Genomic DNA, 14,364 nt, shown 5'->3' with positions numbered 1-14,364 from the left:
GCTGACATTTCGGGTATAGCCCCTTCATCTGAAATGGAGGGGAAGAGGGTTCTGAAATCAATAGGGAGAGAGAGAGAGGCAGATCAAAGATGGATAGAGGAGAAGAAAGGTGGAGAGGAGACAGACCGGTCAAAGAGGCAGGCATGGAGCTAGTAAAGGTGAGGGTAGGTGGGGAGGTAGGGAGGAGATAGGTCAGTCCAGGGAGGACAGCCAGGTCAAAGGGGCAGGATGAGGTTACTGGGTAGGAAATGGGGGTACGACTTGAGGTGGGAGGAGGGGATAAGTGAGAGGAAGTACACGTAAGGGAGGCGGGGACGAACTGTTGGTTTTGGGATGCGGTTGGGGGAGGGGAGATTTTGAAACTTGTGAAATCCCTGCTGTGTTCTTCCAGCTCTATACCTTGTTATCTTGGATTCTCCAGCATCTGCAGTTCCCATTATCTCTGTGAAAGTCTCTTCTAATTTGAATAACAGTAACCAAAGGGAAACATTTGGCCATTTTGGTGACTGAATCTCAACATTTACACTGATGGTGTAACTCCTGGAGTAGTGGGGCTTCATTACCAGTGCATTCCTTCCTTCATAGTCATAACACATTTGAAAATAAGAAACTGTACATAAGAAAATTGTTCATCTCTCTATTCACTGGATTTAATTTCTTAAGAACTGTTACCTATTTTGAAATGATAAATATTAATACCCCAATTTAAAACCCATAGTTGAAAAGAAAATGGTTAAGTGATTAAAGAAGGATAGAGATTTTCTTTCTTTCTTTATACTGCATTCCTGCTCACTGTCGACCTCTAATTTCAAGAACAGTGTGATAGCTCCATCAATATTCAAGAGATAGGTATTAATAATGTCACTGACTGTAACACAGCTTTAATCCTGGAACTCAAGAATTTCACAGTGTGTTAAATGTGCTGGGAAATACTGGCAATTCGTACATATAGAAACACAAGGCATCCAAATAGGTTCTTTGTTTTCCTTAGAGTTTCTGGTTCCTTGCAGCCAGGTATCAGAGCAGAGTACAGAGTATCTCTGTAAGCACAACTAGGAAGTTTCGGACTTTCTTTCCAGCTGTCATCCCACCATCCCACTAACCCCAAAAGCTGTGAGTTAGCACTGCTGCCTCACAGTGCCCAGGACCTGGGTTCAATTCCATCTTCAGGCAACTGTCTATGTGGAACTTATACATTCTTGCTGTGTCTGTGTGGGTTTTCACCAGGTGTTCTGGTTTCTTCCTCCAATCCAAAGATGTGCAGGTTAGATGGATTAACCAAAGGAAGTACAGGTTTACAGGAATAGGATAGGAGAATGGGTTCAGGTGAGGTATATAGTGATTGTAACAAGGTCAGCCAGGTATACCTCATAGAATATGAATTCCCTGATTGGGGCTGTTATTGTGGTCCAATCAGGGAGTCCTGGTTGACAGATTATAAATCAGAAGTGTCAGACATCCTGACACTCTGAGAGCTGGATCACTGTCAAGGACTCTCCACATATAAATAAGGGGTGACTAATTGGTGGGATACTGTCCTCTGTGGAGTTAATTCAGGATGCTGTTAGGAGGGTCGATGTGGACTTGATGAGCCAAATACTTTTTCCACACTGTAGGGATTCTATGAGCAATAGTGTCTAAATGGAGATACAGGTGTGGACTTGATGGGCCAAATACTTTTTCCACACTGTAGGGATTCTATGAGCAATAGTGTCTAAATGGAGATACAGGTACAAAACGATGCTGATTGGTTTGTGGAATTGTGACCAGTTATCGTTGACAAGGTCCTTCTGCCTGCCAACAGCTACATGATTGACTCCCAGGTAGGTGAACTGCTCGAGACTGTGGCTGAGATAAACAGAAACCATTTGACGTCTGGAAGGGAAGGAGTTGTTTTGGGGTGGTACAATGGCTCAGTAGTTAGCACTACTGCTTCATAGTGCCAGAGACCTGGGTTCAATCCCAACCTCGGGTGCACATTCTCTTCCTGGCTGCGTGGGTTCCCTACACAGTCCAAAGGTGTGCAGGTTAAGTGGATTGGCAACGCTAAATTGCCCATAGTGTTCAGGGATGTGTAGGTTAAGTGGATTAGCCAAGGGAAATGCAGGGTTACAGGGAGAGATTAGAGATGTGAGTCTGGGTAGGATCCTCTTCAGAAAGTCAGTGTGGACTTGTTGGGCCAAATGGCCTGTTTCCACAGTTTAGGGATTCAATGATTCTTCTATGACTCTATGAAGATTGTGTCCCATTTTTTCCAAAAACCAACCCACTTGACTGGCACTCCATCTATTACATTGAATATTCCTCCCTTCATTACCTACACCCAGAGGCAGCAGTGTGTATCATCCACAACATGCACTGGAGAAACTCAACTCAGCTGTTTCAGCTCAGCATGAGTCAGCATTATGACAATGAGTATGCAGCCTGGTCCGGTCCGTGAGCTGGGTACACGTCCCCGAGTGCACAGTGTCCTTGATGCAGCATTACAATAATAGTTGCTGTTGCAACTTGTGATATTATTAGTGTGGAAGTGACTTGTAGGTGAATCAGAGGTATGTCATGACAGTTCTAAAGGCTGGTAGACATCCGACGTCAAGGTGTGTGATTGTGAAATGAGTGTGGCCAGTGCCCAATGTGCATGACCACTGACTGTGTACTGTGTCCTGAGATATTGGTACATGTTTCCAATACGGAGGCCATTTGGAGCAAGGGCCATGTTGAATCTTCCAGGTGCATATTCTACTTTCCTTGTCGAGTTTTCCTGATGTCTGCCTTGTTTGGCAAGATGGGATTCTGAATATTAATGAGGTGAGTTGTGCTGTTAAGAAGGTGTTAACAAGTGATAATAACTGTCAATTAGTATTTCACCAATGTCCAATGAGGATCTCACCACTCAACTTGTGAAAAACGTAAAATATGGAGCAAGGTGCTTTCAATTTTTGCACAGTTCTGCCACCCATCTCACCATAACCCACATCATCCAGAACCTTATAGGATTCAGTCCACTATAAGCCCTGGTTTTCCACTGTCCACTCTGCTTATTACTTCATCATAGAACTCTGACAAATTTGTTAACTATGATCTCCCTTTAATAAAACTGTGTTAACTCTGCAATATAGTATAATGACTTTCTAAATGCCCTGCTACTATTACATTAACACTGTCATCAGGAAAATATGAGAATTCAAATGTTAATTAAAGGCTAACTATACTTTAGTTTCTCCCTCCTTTCTTTCCATGTTACATCTGAGGTTTTCCATCCACTGGGACCTTTTAGAATCTAGTGAAATTTTGTAAGATTACACCCAATAGATCCACTATCTCTGCAGCTACTTCTTTTATGACCGAAAGAGCTTCAGATGCTGTAAACTAGGACCAAAAACAGAAGTTGCTGGAAAACCTCAGCAGGTCTGGCAGCATCTGTGAAGAGAAATCAGAATTCATGTTTTGGGTCCAGTGACCCTTCCTCAGAAAACAAGGTGTAGAGCTGGATGAACACAGCAGGCCAAGCAGAATATTAGGAGCAGGAAAGCTGATGTTTTGGGCCTTGAAGGGTCTAGGCCTGAAACATCAGCTTTCCTGCTCCTAACATGCTGCGTGGTCTGCAGTGTTCATCCAGCTCTACACCTTGTTATCTCAGATTCTCCAGCATCTGCAGTTCCTACTAACCCTTCCTCAGAACTTGGTCACCGAACCTGAAATGTTAACTCTGATTTATCTTCACAGATGCTACCAGACCTGCTGAGCTTTTCCAGCAGCTTCAGTTTTGTACCTCTTTTAAGTCCCTCGGATGCAGGCCATCAGTTCCAGGAAACTTATCAGCTTTTAGTTCTATTTGTAATCGAGCATTTTTTCTTCCTTGACAGGCATTGCTTTAAATTTCAACCCCCCCCCATCCCAACCCCGGCCACCTTTTCTCAAATTTTGGGGTCCTTTTTGTCATTCTCTGTGAAGCAACCCCAGCAATTTTGGGAGTGAATTTAAATACTTTGGGCTCCTTCCACAACAGAAGAGACATGCAAATGGGCAACTTAAAAGACAAACAAACATTTTGAAAGAATTATAAAGAGTAAAGAAGAATCCACAATTTAAAATTGCCACATGTGAGAACAGGAATTTGGAGGAATTTCTTTAGATTGCTGAGGCATGGAATGCTTTGCCTCAGGGAGTACAAACATTTGAAACGTTAAAAGTTACAGAATTATAGAGGGAGAGCAGAACATTGGGACCAGTTTTAAATTGATTTGGGAATGATCTGGAACAGACGTGGGCCAAATGAAGTCCATTTCTGCATTATACTTAATATTTTTCATCTTAAGCGTTTGCATATTATCTTGCCAGTTATAAATACTATCCTGGGAATAACTACATATAAGTTCTCATCACAATTAACTTCGCAACTACCTTCATTTCTATTATTAATACATCATTGTTATTCTCAAATAATCTCTCTCAGACCTGATTAAAGAAGTGTTGGCCTTGGATAAAAACATTCAGCTCCTCGCCCATGAGTTGTTCCAACACAAATCACTCTTAGTCATGGGTCGTGGATATCATTATGCTACTTGCCTGGAGGGAGCTTTAGTAAGTAGACCCTTCACAAAAGCTGTTTTTAAATTCCATTCATGATTATTTGCAGTGTTCTCCATATTAATCAAATGTATATCTTCTTTGTTATGCTCTTCCATTCCATTCTTTCAGAAAAACGTAATTCTCATAATGATGACTGTTTAGCCTATGAGTCCAATGTTGAATTATTTTAAGAGAATTAGTTATTACTTTTGAAGAAATTTTATTTTTAACGCATTCATGAGATGTGGCCATTATTGCTAAGGCCAAAGTTTATTGTCCACCCCTAGTTGTCCTGATGTGGCTTTTATCGGCAATTTCAGAGAAAAGAGTCAACCACATTGCTGCTGTTCTGGAGTCTTTTGTGGCCAGTCTGGATAAGGACAGCGGATTTCCTTCCCTGAAGGACATAATTGAACCAACTAGACCTTCTCAACCTTCTGATAGTTTTGTGGTCTCTATTATTCATGCTAGCATTTTATTCAAAGCTTTTTTAGGATGTTACTAAATTAAATAAATTCTTAATGGAATTAAATTCCTCAGCTTCTCTGATGCGATTTAAACTCTGATCTCCAGATCAATAGTCTAAGCCTCTGGATCATTAGTCCTATAACACAAGCGCTATGCTACAATATCTAAAGGATTTGTAATGGAAATAGATTATGATGATGGCATAGCTGATGTGGTCAACTCTTGGATAAAAGCAAGATGCTACAAATGCTGTCGATCTGAAACAAAAACAGAAAATGAAACAAAGCCAGCTTGTCTGTCAGCATATGTGAAAAAAGAACAGAAGTAAAGATTCCAGTTCCAATATGACATGACTTCAGAACTTAATGTTACTGGTTATTCCGATTGTAGATGATGGGCATATTCCACTATTACTTTAAAAGATTCTCCTAAATGATGGCAGGAAAGAGTAAAGTGACATTTTTAAATTATTGGTTCTTGTATAATTTATTGCATTTGGTGCTGTTTCACCATTTGCCATGATACTATTCCTTTTTCACTCGTCTGTAACTTCTTTTAAGTTGCTGTTTATTTTCTGTATGGCTTCCAGGACAGCTTTATTTCATCGGCTAGCTTAACATTGTTCTGTTTGACCCTTTGACTTTTTTTACACTGTATTACTCAGACACCAAAGACTCTCCCTTGCTCACTTCTCCTCTTTCCCGCTCTACTCCCAGTTCTGCAAAATGATTTTTTAAAAATCTGCTTCCTAAAGACTTTTACAGTATATTTCCGCTATTCATTTTCACATCACAAAATATAATTGTTCAGTGATTGTTGGAACCCTTTTTAATTGCTAAATTCTAAAATGCTGGTTTTGCTTCATTGGCTCAGGGTTACAGTGACTCCCTTTGTGAAATTATTTTTACTTTCATTCTTTTTATTTTGGTTATTGTTGACCCACCTATTCAGTCATAGCATGCTTTATTTATGGCATTATATAGGAAACTAAGATAAAGATGCCTTTCTTGCCATAAACTTGCTTGTGGTAACAACTGCTCCTAAATGACAAGTTATTACTTGTCCCTATCATGGGTCTGTTTATTTTCTCTGTTCCAATCTGTCAATGTTAGAAAATGCTTGACCAGAAGGGAGAAGTTAGTATTTGCACTAACCTTTATGAAGGAACATGCTTCCTGATTTATCCTTAATTTCTAGAGGATTTTGATTTCAATTTTTCTACAATGGTGTCGTTTATACTCGGTCTATTCTGCACCTTGTTAGTTTTATATCTTGGGCATTTCATGTCCATAATCATGCTTTTTGGTGGCTCGTTGGGGTTTGTTTTTATTCATCCTCTCTATACAGATACAAATAATTCCATTCTTTTATTCCTGATATTATGATGTCTAACTTTTAGCTTCCCCCTTCACCAAATCTATTCTTATTTGTTTTACATATTTTCCATAAATATACTTACAGGAGTTTCTCTGCAATCCAATGTGTCATTAGATTATGGCTAATCTGTACCTCAACTGCATTAATCCATCATTGCTTTGTACCACGTAAAGCCTTGAACTAAAAGAAAATTGGTCTTGCTCCTGAAAATTCATATTGCCATAATATCCAAGGCCTTTTGGAAGAGGGAGATCCATATTTGCATTAAACCTTGCATTTGAAATGCTCATAAATCCGTAAAAATAAGCAATATTTCTCAAATAGACAGTTTTTAAAAGAAGTTATCATTAGTAGCTCATAACCGTGTCAAACATAAACAAGCTCACATTCCCTTAGACAGCTGAGTATAACTACTCTTCCTGACCAGAATTCATTAGCTTCTTGGAAGACGTAATTTAAACAGGCCAACAAATGGCTGGGCTGAAGGTTTAATGCACCTGATTTACCTTAAATTTTTGACCTCAATTTTCCTACCATCAACTGGTTTAACTGTCTTTTTTGACTTTATACATTCATGGGATGAGGACATCTAAATTAAGAGACAACCATGTTGCTGTGGGTCTGGAGTCACATGTAGGCCAGACCAGGTAAGCATGGTAGTTTGCAAATGATTTTTTCCCAAGAATCAACAATGGAATCGTGGTTATCATTAGATTCTTAATTCCAGATTTTGGCGGGATTCAAACCCAGGTCTCTAGAACATCATCTGGATCCCTAGGTCAACAGTCCAGCAATAATACCAGTAGCCATCACTTCCCCCTCCCCTTCACATCCCTTTGTTATTTTAAATACCTTTCACTAAATCACCTCTAGACCATAGTAATGGGGCATGGGGCCAAGTTTTAATGGTTAAGTTTGGAATCAGGTGTCAGGAGATTCCTTGATGTTGTAATCAGACTTCCTATCCAGGAGATCTGGTTAATACGATTATTGAAAGAGTGAAAGTGGGCAGGAAACCTGAGGTCATCAGGTTAAAAGTGAGGGGGTTTTCACCACCACCAGCACCCCTACTCCATTCAATTCACCCATATCCATTATAATACTATCTGCTCTATTAAATTTGGAAGCATTTGAAATGCTCATAAATCCGTAAAAATAAGCAATATTTCTCAAATAGACAGTTTTTAAAAGAAGTTATCATTAGTAGCTCATAACCGTGTCAAACATAAACAAGCTCACATTCCCTTAGACAGCTGAGTATAACTACTCTTCCTGACCAGAATTCATTAGCTTCTTGGAAGACGTAATTTAAACAGGCCAACAAATGGCTGGGCTGAATTGCCAAACAAAATTAACACAACTGAAATTTTTACACAATCAGACCTCGATTACAAACTGGGCCAACTTTTCAAAAATGTATCATATAAGTTTGTGCTTCAATGATCTACTTTAATGCATCTGAAAATTTTCCCACTTACACAATGTTATCTTTCCCTTAGCAGTTTGTCAATTGTCAATAAGAACAAGTTGGCAACCACAATCATAAATGGACTTCAATTTTCAATTAAAATGCCATCATTACTCATCTGTAGTAAAAATAGCATGACTTATGCTACAACATTTCACAATAATGTGAAATAGACAACTTTTATACTCCCCTTTCTTACAGTTTCTGGCTCCAAACCATGGTTCACTTCATTACGGCTTTCAGTTGGTGTAGTTTATATTGCCCACAAAGCCTGCTGTCCTACATTTAATTGCAGAACTTCAAATGTGTCCACTTCCACAATTGTCATGGCTATGCTAGAATAGCATCAAGCAGGCTCCTAACCTAACCTCTTCCTGCACCTGTTAAAATTGTTAGTGCTAACGTAGATCCAGTTCCTGCCTGCCATTTCTATAGTACATCCATCATATTGGACCATGAATTTTAACCCCTAAAGTCCTGGTATCATTCTGGTGATTTTGTATTGTAACTCTTCAAGGAATTAAGTACTTCCTGAAGTTGAGAGGCCCAAACCTTTTTCACATTATTCTATCTAGGACCTAAGACTCTGCAATTGAACACATTACTCCCTCACTTTTGCATGCCAAATTGCTTCAGAAATGGGCTACTTTCCCATTGGCTTTTTGGATTTCCTTTGTATCTCTATACATGCATTGAAGTGATTTTTGGAAAGATACCTCAATCGTTTGCTACTCCATTGCTCCAAGTGCCTCACCAGTAAGAAAATCACTTCAGATTTCCCCACCTTGAACTCAACGTGACACAGTTTCGCTCAATCACTTGATCTGTATGTGTTACAAACTTTTTAGATCACTTCTCTGTCACTATGCCGCTTGAGTTCATATCATCTGCAAATTTAGATATTTGTTTAGCTTTAAAATATATGGTGAAATTTGCTGGTAAAATACTTGTAAAATAGCGATTGACCTCGTGAATAAGCTATTTCCCATTCCGGCATTTTCTAGTTTTTAAAGTTAAGCACAACATTCTTGAAACACTGCCTGCAGTAGTAAGTATAAATAGTGATGAGCTTTGCTTTTTTCATATCGACAGAAAATCAAAGAGATAACATACATGCATTCTGAGGGGATTCTGGCTGGAGAGTTAAAACATGGTCCTTTGGCTTTAATTGATGAAAGAATGCCTATTATAATGATTGTCATGAGGGATCCATGCTATATCAAGTGTCAGAACGCTGTTCAACAAATTGTTGCACGCCAGGTAGAACGAGAATTGTTATATTCTGCTATATATTGTCTTAGTATTGTATTTGAGGTCACAGGACTAATTTTAATTCTTTCTCTGTCATTCTGTTCAATTGAGAGAATATATTACTTGAAAATAAAGCAAAACGTTACTTTATGATCATTAATTAAATCTAGTGTGATATTTTTGTATTGTTATGAACATTTGAGCCCATAATTAACTTGGAATACATGGTAAATGGCTACATTCAGAGTAATAAGATTTCTGCACTTAACATTTCGGGAAGTACCACAAAAAGGGCTTTTGTCTTTCTGTAACATGACACTTGGGCTAAGTATTAATTCAGAAAGTGGCATTTGTGATTCTTTGCATCATGCAGTTAAAGCTCAGTGTGGCAAGAGAAATTAACGCATTATGCCTTGTAGTAAATAGTGTTTTCAAAATGTTTTGATGAAGTTGGCCTTTCACAAAACTATTAACTCAAAACAGCAAATGGATTTTGGATGCTGAACCTTATTCCTAGATTTTGCATGTGCATTAAATTTATCCACAACTAAGAAATGAAAATGAACCGTACACATTTATTGCTCAAATCTGTTGTCTGAAACAAAAGTGCAAGAACTTTTTCTGCCTGGAAAGTGGAGGAATGAGCAAGTAAAAGCCGCTTGTTAAATTTAAAAGATTTTGCTTCCATATCCTCACTATGTTGGACCTTCATCCAAGATATTTTCTTTGGAATTTCATCTGTGCGACCAATGAATTTTTAAAATTATTCTAATTTTTTTCAGGGCCGCCCAATAATACTCTGTGCAAAGAATGATGAGCAGATTAGGAAATCTGCATACCAAACGATTGAAATCCCACAATCAGTTGACTGTTTGCAGGGTATTTTGAGTGCAATTGTTCTTCAACTCCTTTCTTTCCATCTGGCTGTTCTTCGAGGACATGATGTAAGTTGTTTGTATGCCTTAAGGTGTGCTGACTAGATAACACAATTGCTAATCACTGAAGTGAAATATCCACAAATTATTTTAATGTAAAGAACTGTTCTAATACAAACTTGCAATTTAAATTCAAACATATATTCTAACTGAAACCTAAAGTAATAATGAGTCTGTGGGTTATTGGTTAAAATTTAACAAAGGCTTGTTTTCAAACCCACATGGGTACTGGAACTGAAAGACGTGCCTTATTAATTTGGCTGAATTCTTCAAAATTACTCACATAAAGGATTAAGGTAGCCTTGTAGCCATTTGTATGTTTATTTAGGGATAATGTAAAGTATGTGTATATCATGCTACATCTTGAATTGACATGTTGAGCAGTTGTCTCAGATAATGAGACACGAAAGGTTCATGTGAAATACTACGAGATCATAGCAAAAGCAAATTGACCATTATACACTGAGTGTGATCCAGTATTATACAAGAAACAGCATTTTACCAGCAATAATCTGTTCCTGACCTCATTATAATCTTGGTTCAAGCCTGGACAATAGAGCTGGATTCCAGAGGTAAGGTGAGAGTGACTGTCCTTGACATCATGGCCACATTTGACCCAGTGTGGTATCAAGGAGCCCCGGCAAAACTGGAGCCAATAGGAATCTGTCGGGGTGGGGAAGAACATCTGCTGGCAACTGGGAAGATGATAGTGGTTGTTGGAGGTCAGTCATCTCAGCTCCAGGATATTTCCACAGGAGTTCCTCAGGGTAGTGACCTTCGCACAACAGCTGCTTCATTAATAGCCTTTCTTCCATCATATGATCAGAAGTGGGCATGTTTGCTGAGGACTGCACAGAGTTCAGCACCATTCGCAACTCCTTAGATACTGAAGCAGATCACCTGCAAATGCAGCAAGACCTGGACAGTGTCCAGGCTTGAGCTGTGAAATGGCAAGTAACATTTGCACCACACAAATGCCAGGCAATGACCAGCTTCAATTGGGGAGTATCTAATCACTGCCCCTTGACATTCAATGGCATTACTATCACTGAATCCCCCACTATGAACATCCTGGAGTTACCATTGACTAGGTTAATTGAACTAGTTATGTGAATACAAGAGCAAGCCAGAGGCTGTGAATCTTCTAAGTGAGTAACTCACCTCCTTGTCCCCAAAGCCTAACCACCATCTACAAAGCACAAGCCAGGAATGTGATAAAGTCCTCCCTACTTGCCAGGATGAGTGCAGCTCCATCAACATTCAAGGAGCTTGGCACCATCTACACAAAGCAGCCTACTTGATTGGCACCACATCCACAAATGTCTACTGTCATCACCACCGATGCTTGGTAGCAGCACACTACCATATATAAGATGCACTGCAGACATTCATCAAGGCTCCTTAGACAGTACCTTTCAAACCCATGACCACTTCCAAATAGAAGGACAATGAGAATACCACTAATTAGCAAATTTCACTCCAAGCCACCATCCTGACTTGGATTGCTCCTCCAGTGTGACTGGATCAAAGTCCTGGAACTCCCTCCTTAATGACATTGTCAGTTTACCTACAACTACTGGAATGTAATGGTCCAAGAAGGCAGCTCACCAACACTTTCTCAAGGCAATAGGCAGTAACATCCACATCACATGAGTGAATTTTTAAGAAAATTAGGCAATTAAGAATATTATGGTGGACTTATAAAATCTGTTAATTTCTCTCTCTTTTTATGTCTTTTCCTCTTAATCTTGTTGCTTCTCACCATCCATTAGGATCATTTATCAAAGACTCAGGAACTTCCATAGTTTGCTATAATATTGCTATAATGTGTTAGCTAAAGCTCTGTCAGTTATCGTGGACTGGTATTAGGTGCACTAACAAGCATATTCTTATTAGTTCAAATTACCAAAGAAGCAGCTTCTCTAGTTGTGGCCACCTTTAGGTCTTAGCTCAATGACTTAGAGAAGTGAATGGTCTAGACCAGAAAGATACCTGGCTGCAAGTATCAACCTGATTGTCTCAGTCTTGTTTTATTCACTGTCTATGCAGAAAGTTATGCTTTTACTGTAAGTGCTCATTGAAATTGAATTTCTTACTTTAGGTTGACTTTCCTCGAAACCTGGCCAAATCTGTCACCGTTGAATGAAGACAAAGTCTTGCAAGCATTTGAAAATTGGTGTTTTGATTGAAAATTGGTCAAACTTTTGTGGTGTTCTTCAGTTTTTGTTTTCTTCTTATGCAATGTGAAAGCTATATACAAGTAAATGAAGTTATCTAACTGGGACATGTGCAGAGATGCAGATTATGTTCAAATGACAGACTTGATTTCAAACAATATAATGTTCTATGTAGGTTGGATTTTATATTGTCTATCAGTTAAATAATAACTTTAATCTTTCTGTTTGGTAAAAGTAGATACGGTGATCTTGCTGACTTTAACCATAAGATAGTTCCATTTTGAATTATAGGCGGCACGGTGGCATAGTGGTTAGCACTGCTGGTTCATGGTGCCAGGAACCTGGGTTCAGTTCCATCCTCAGGCGACTGTCTGTGTGGAGTTTGCACATTCTCCCCGTGCCTGCATGAGTCTCCGTTGGGTGCTCTGATTTCCTCCCACAATCTAAAGATGTGCAGGCTAGGTGGATTCGCCATGCTAAATTGCCCATAGTGTTCAGGGATGTGTAGATTAGGTGGGTTTATAGGATGATGGGTCTGGGTGGGATGCTGTAAGGTTCAGTGTGGACTTGTTGGGCCAAATGGCCTGTTTCCACAGTAGGCACTCCATGTAATTCTATATTTTAAAAAATTACTCTTAAGTTTGTGAATGAAATTAAAGGACAAGAATAAAATTACTTTATAGTTCATTTTGCAGCTGCATTTACATAGATCATGCATTACAGATCAAGTATGTAAAACAAAACAATTATTAATATAAACCTAATATTTATAAAAATCTATATACTGTTTATGTGAATTATTGGTGTTGTGTTTTATAATGAAATCTTTTAGGGTCAGAATAAATAATGACTGACTGTAACATTTTAACATCTGCAACTAACAATAGGTAAATTAACCATTGCTTAAGGAAGTTGCAAAGGAATTGAAACACATCACAGGCCATTTGGCCCATCCTGTCAATTTTATCTTCCCATAGGATCAGCAGTGCTAATCCTGCATATCTGCACTGTTCCCATATCCCTTTCATCGTTCTTGACACAAGTCTATTCTTAAACATTGATTGACATAGTTTGTGCAGTAATGTATTGCTTAATCTCTTGCTCACTGTCCGAAGCCTCTTGTACTTAATCTCATATCTATGTCACCATGCCCCATATTCTGAGAATCACTTATTTCCATCTTCCCTGTCCTATCTGTTAACAATTTAAATATTTACATCAAATCATTCCATAATCTCCTCTTTTAGTGGAAGTGACCTCAATATTTGCAAGTCCTGCTTCATAATTCCATTTCCTCATATCTCCAGAAACTAAACAGTCTGTGTTGTGCCTCTTCTATTTCCTAAATGTTGTTCCATAGCATGGAGTCTAAAAACATGCAGAGTACTCCATTGTTCATACTTAACGATGTTTTATATAGATTCGTCATTGCATCTTGACTTTTATTTGCTCTAACTCTTGTGTCAAAACCCAGCTTTCCATTACCATTTTTTACCTTATTTACCTGAAGTACTGTTTTTAATCTTTTACAACTCTGAACCCTCAAATCTCAGAATTGAATTTTTTTTGCTTAAGTTGCATGGGAAGATGCAAGTGACCCAACAATGCTGTTTACTTTGAATACTTGTGCAAGGTTTTACCATTTGACTATCTTACCTGATTTTGGCTCATGTATGTGTTTCATCAGGGGCAGTCTTGTTTCAGAATTTAGCTTCCTTTTGATTCAGGAATAAATTGGAACCATCTTGCTTATCAGACTTCTGTTGACATTTTTTTTTGAAAAAACATTTCCTTGCTCTCAGCACCTACAACATTTTCTTAAATTTCTTTACACAACTGATGTTTATTATAAGATTATAACAAGCATTTTGGAACAATAATAAATGTGTGCTGTAGATTCACTAGAAACAAACTCTATCTAAGCAGTTGAGTAATTCTAATGGGCTTGGAAAATTACAGGAGTTTACAGGAGAGAAATTATCTTGCAACCTTCATTTTGCAGATGTTGCGCTGTTCTCTGTAGTTGTTCTGTCAGTAGCAGAGTTCACAAGCAGCTTCTGTAGCATGCAAAAGACTGTGGATGGACAGTATCCAGATGTCACACAGCTCAACTAGC

The 14,364-nt window shown here is 38.7% G+C and overlaps 1 protein-coding gene across 2 annotated transcripts in view; it reads left to right on the top strand.

Annotated features, from left to right (window-relative positions):
• Positions 1-14,005, top strand: part of LOC125458172 (glutamine--fructose-6-phosphate aminotransferase [isomerizing] 2-like) — an 84,963-nt gene extending 70,958 nt beyond the window's left edge. For both annotated transcript variants that reach the window (XM_048543139.2, XM_059650686.1), the window contains exons 16-19: positions 4,457-4,584; positions 8,978-9,145; positions 9,919-10,080; positions 12,173-14,005. In XM_048543139.2, coding sequence (XP_048399096.2) covers positions 4,457-4,584; positions 8,978-9,145; positions 9,919-10,080; positions 12,173-12,217 — 503 coding nt within the window. In that variant the 3' untranslated portion in view covers positions 12,218-14,005. The remainder of the gene's footprint in view (positions 1-4,456; positions 4,585-8,977; positions 9,146-9,918; positions 10,081-12,172) is intronic.
• Positions 14,006-14,364: the final 359 nt, after the last annotated feature.

Source organism: Stegostoma tigrinum, chromosome 13, assembly GCF_030684315.1.
Source record: "Stegostoma tigrinum isolate sSteTig4 chromosome 13, sSteTig4.hap1, whole genome shotgun sequence".
Classification (NCBI taxonomy): Eukaryota; Metazoa; Chordata; class Chondrichthyes; order Orectolobiformes; family Stegostomatidae; genus Stegostoma; species Stegostoma tigrinum.
This window is presented reverse-complemented; position numbering and strand designations above follow the sequence as displayed.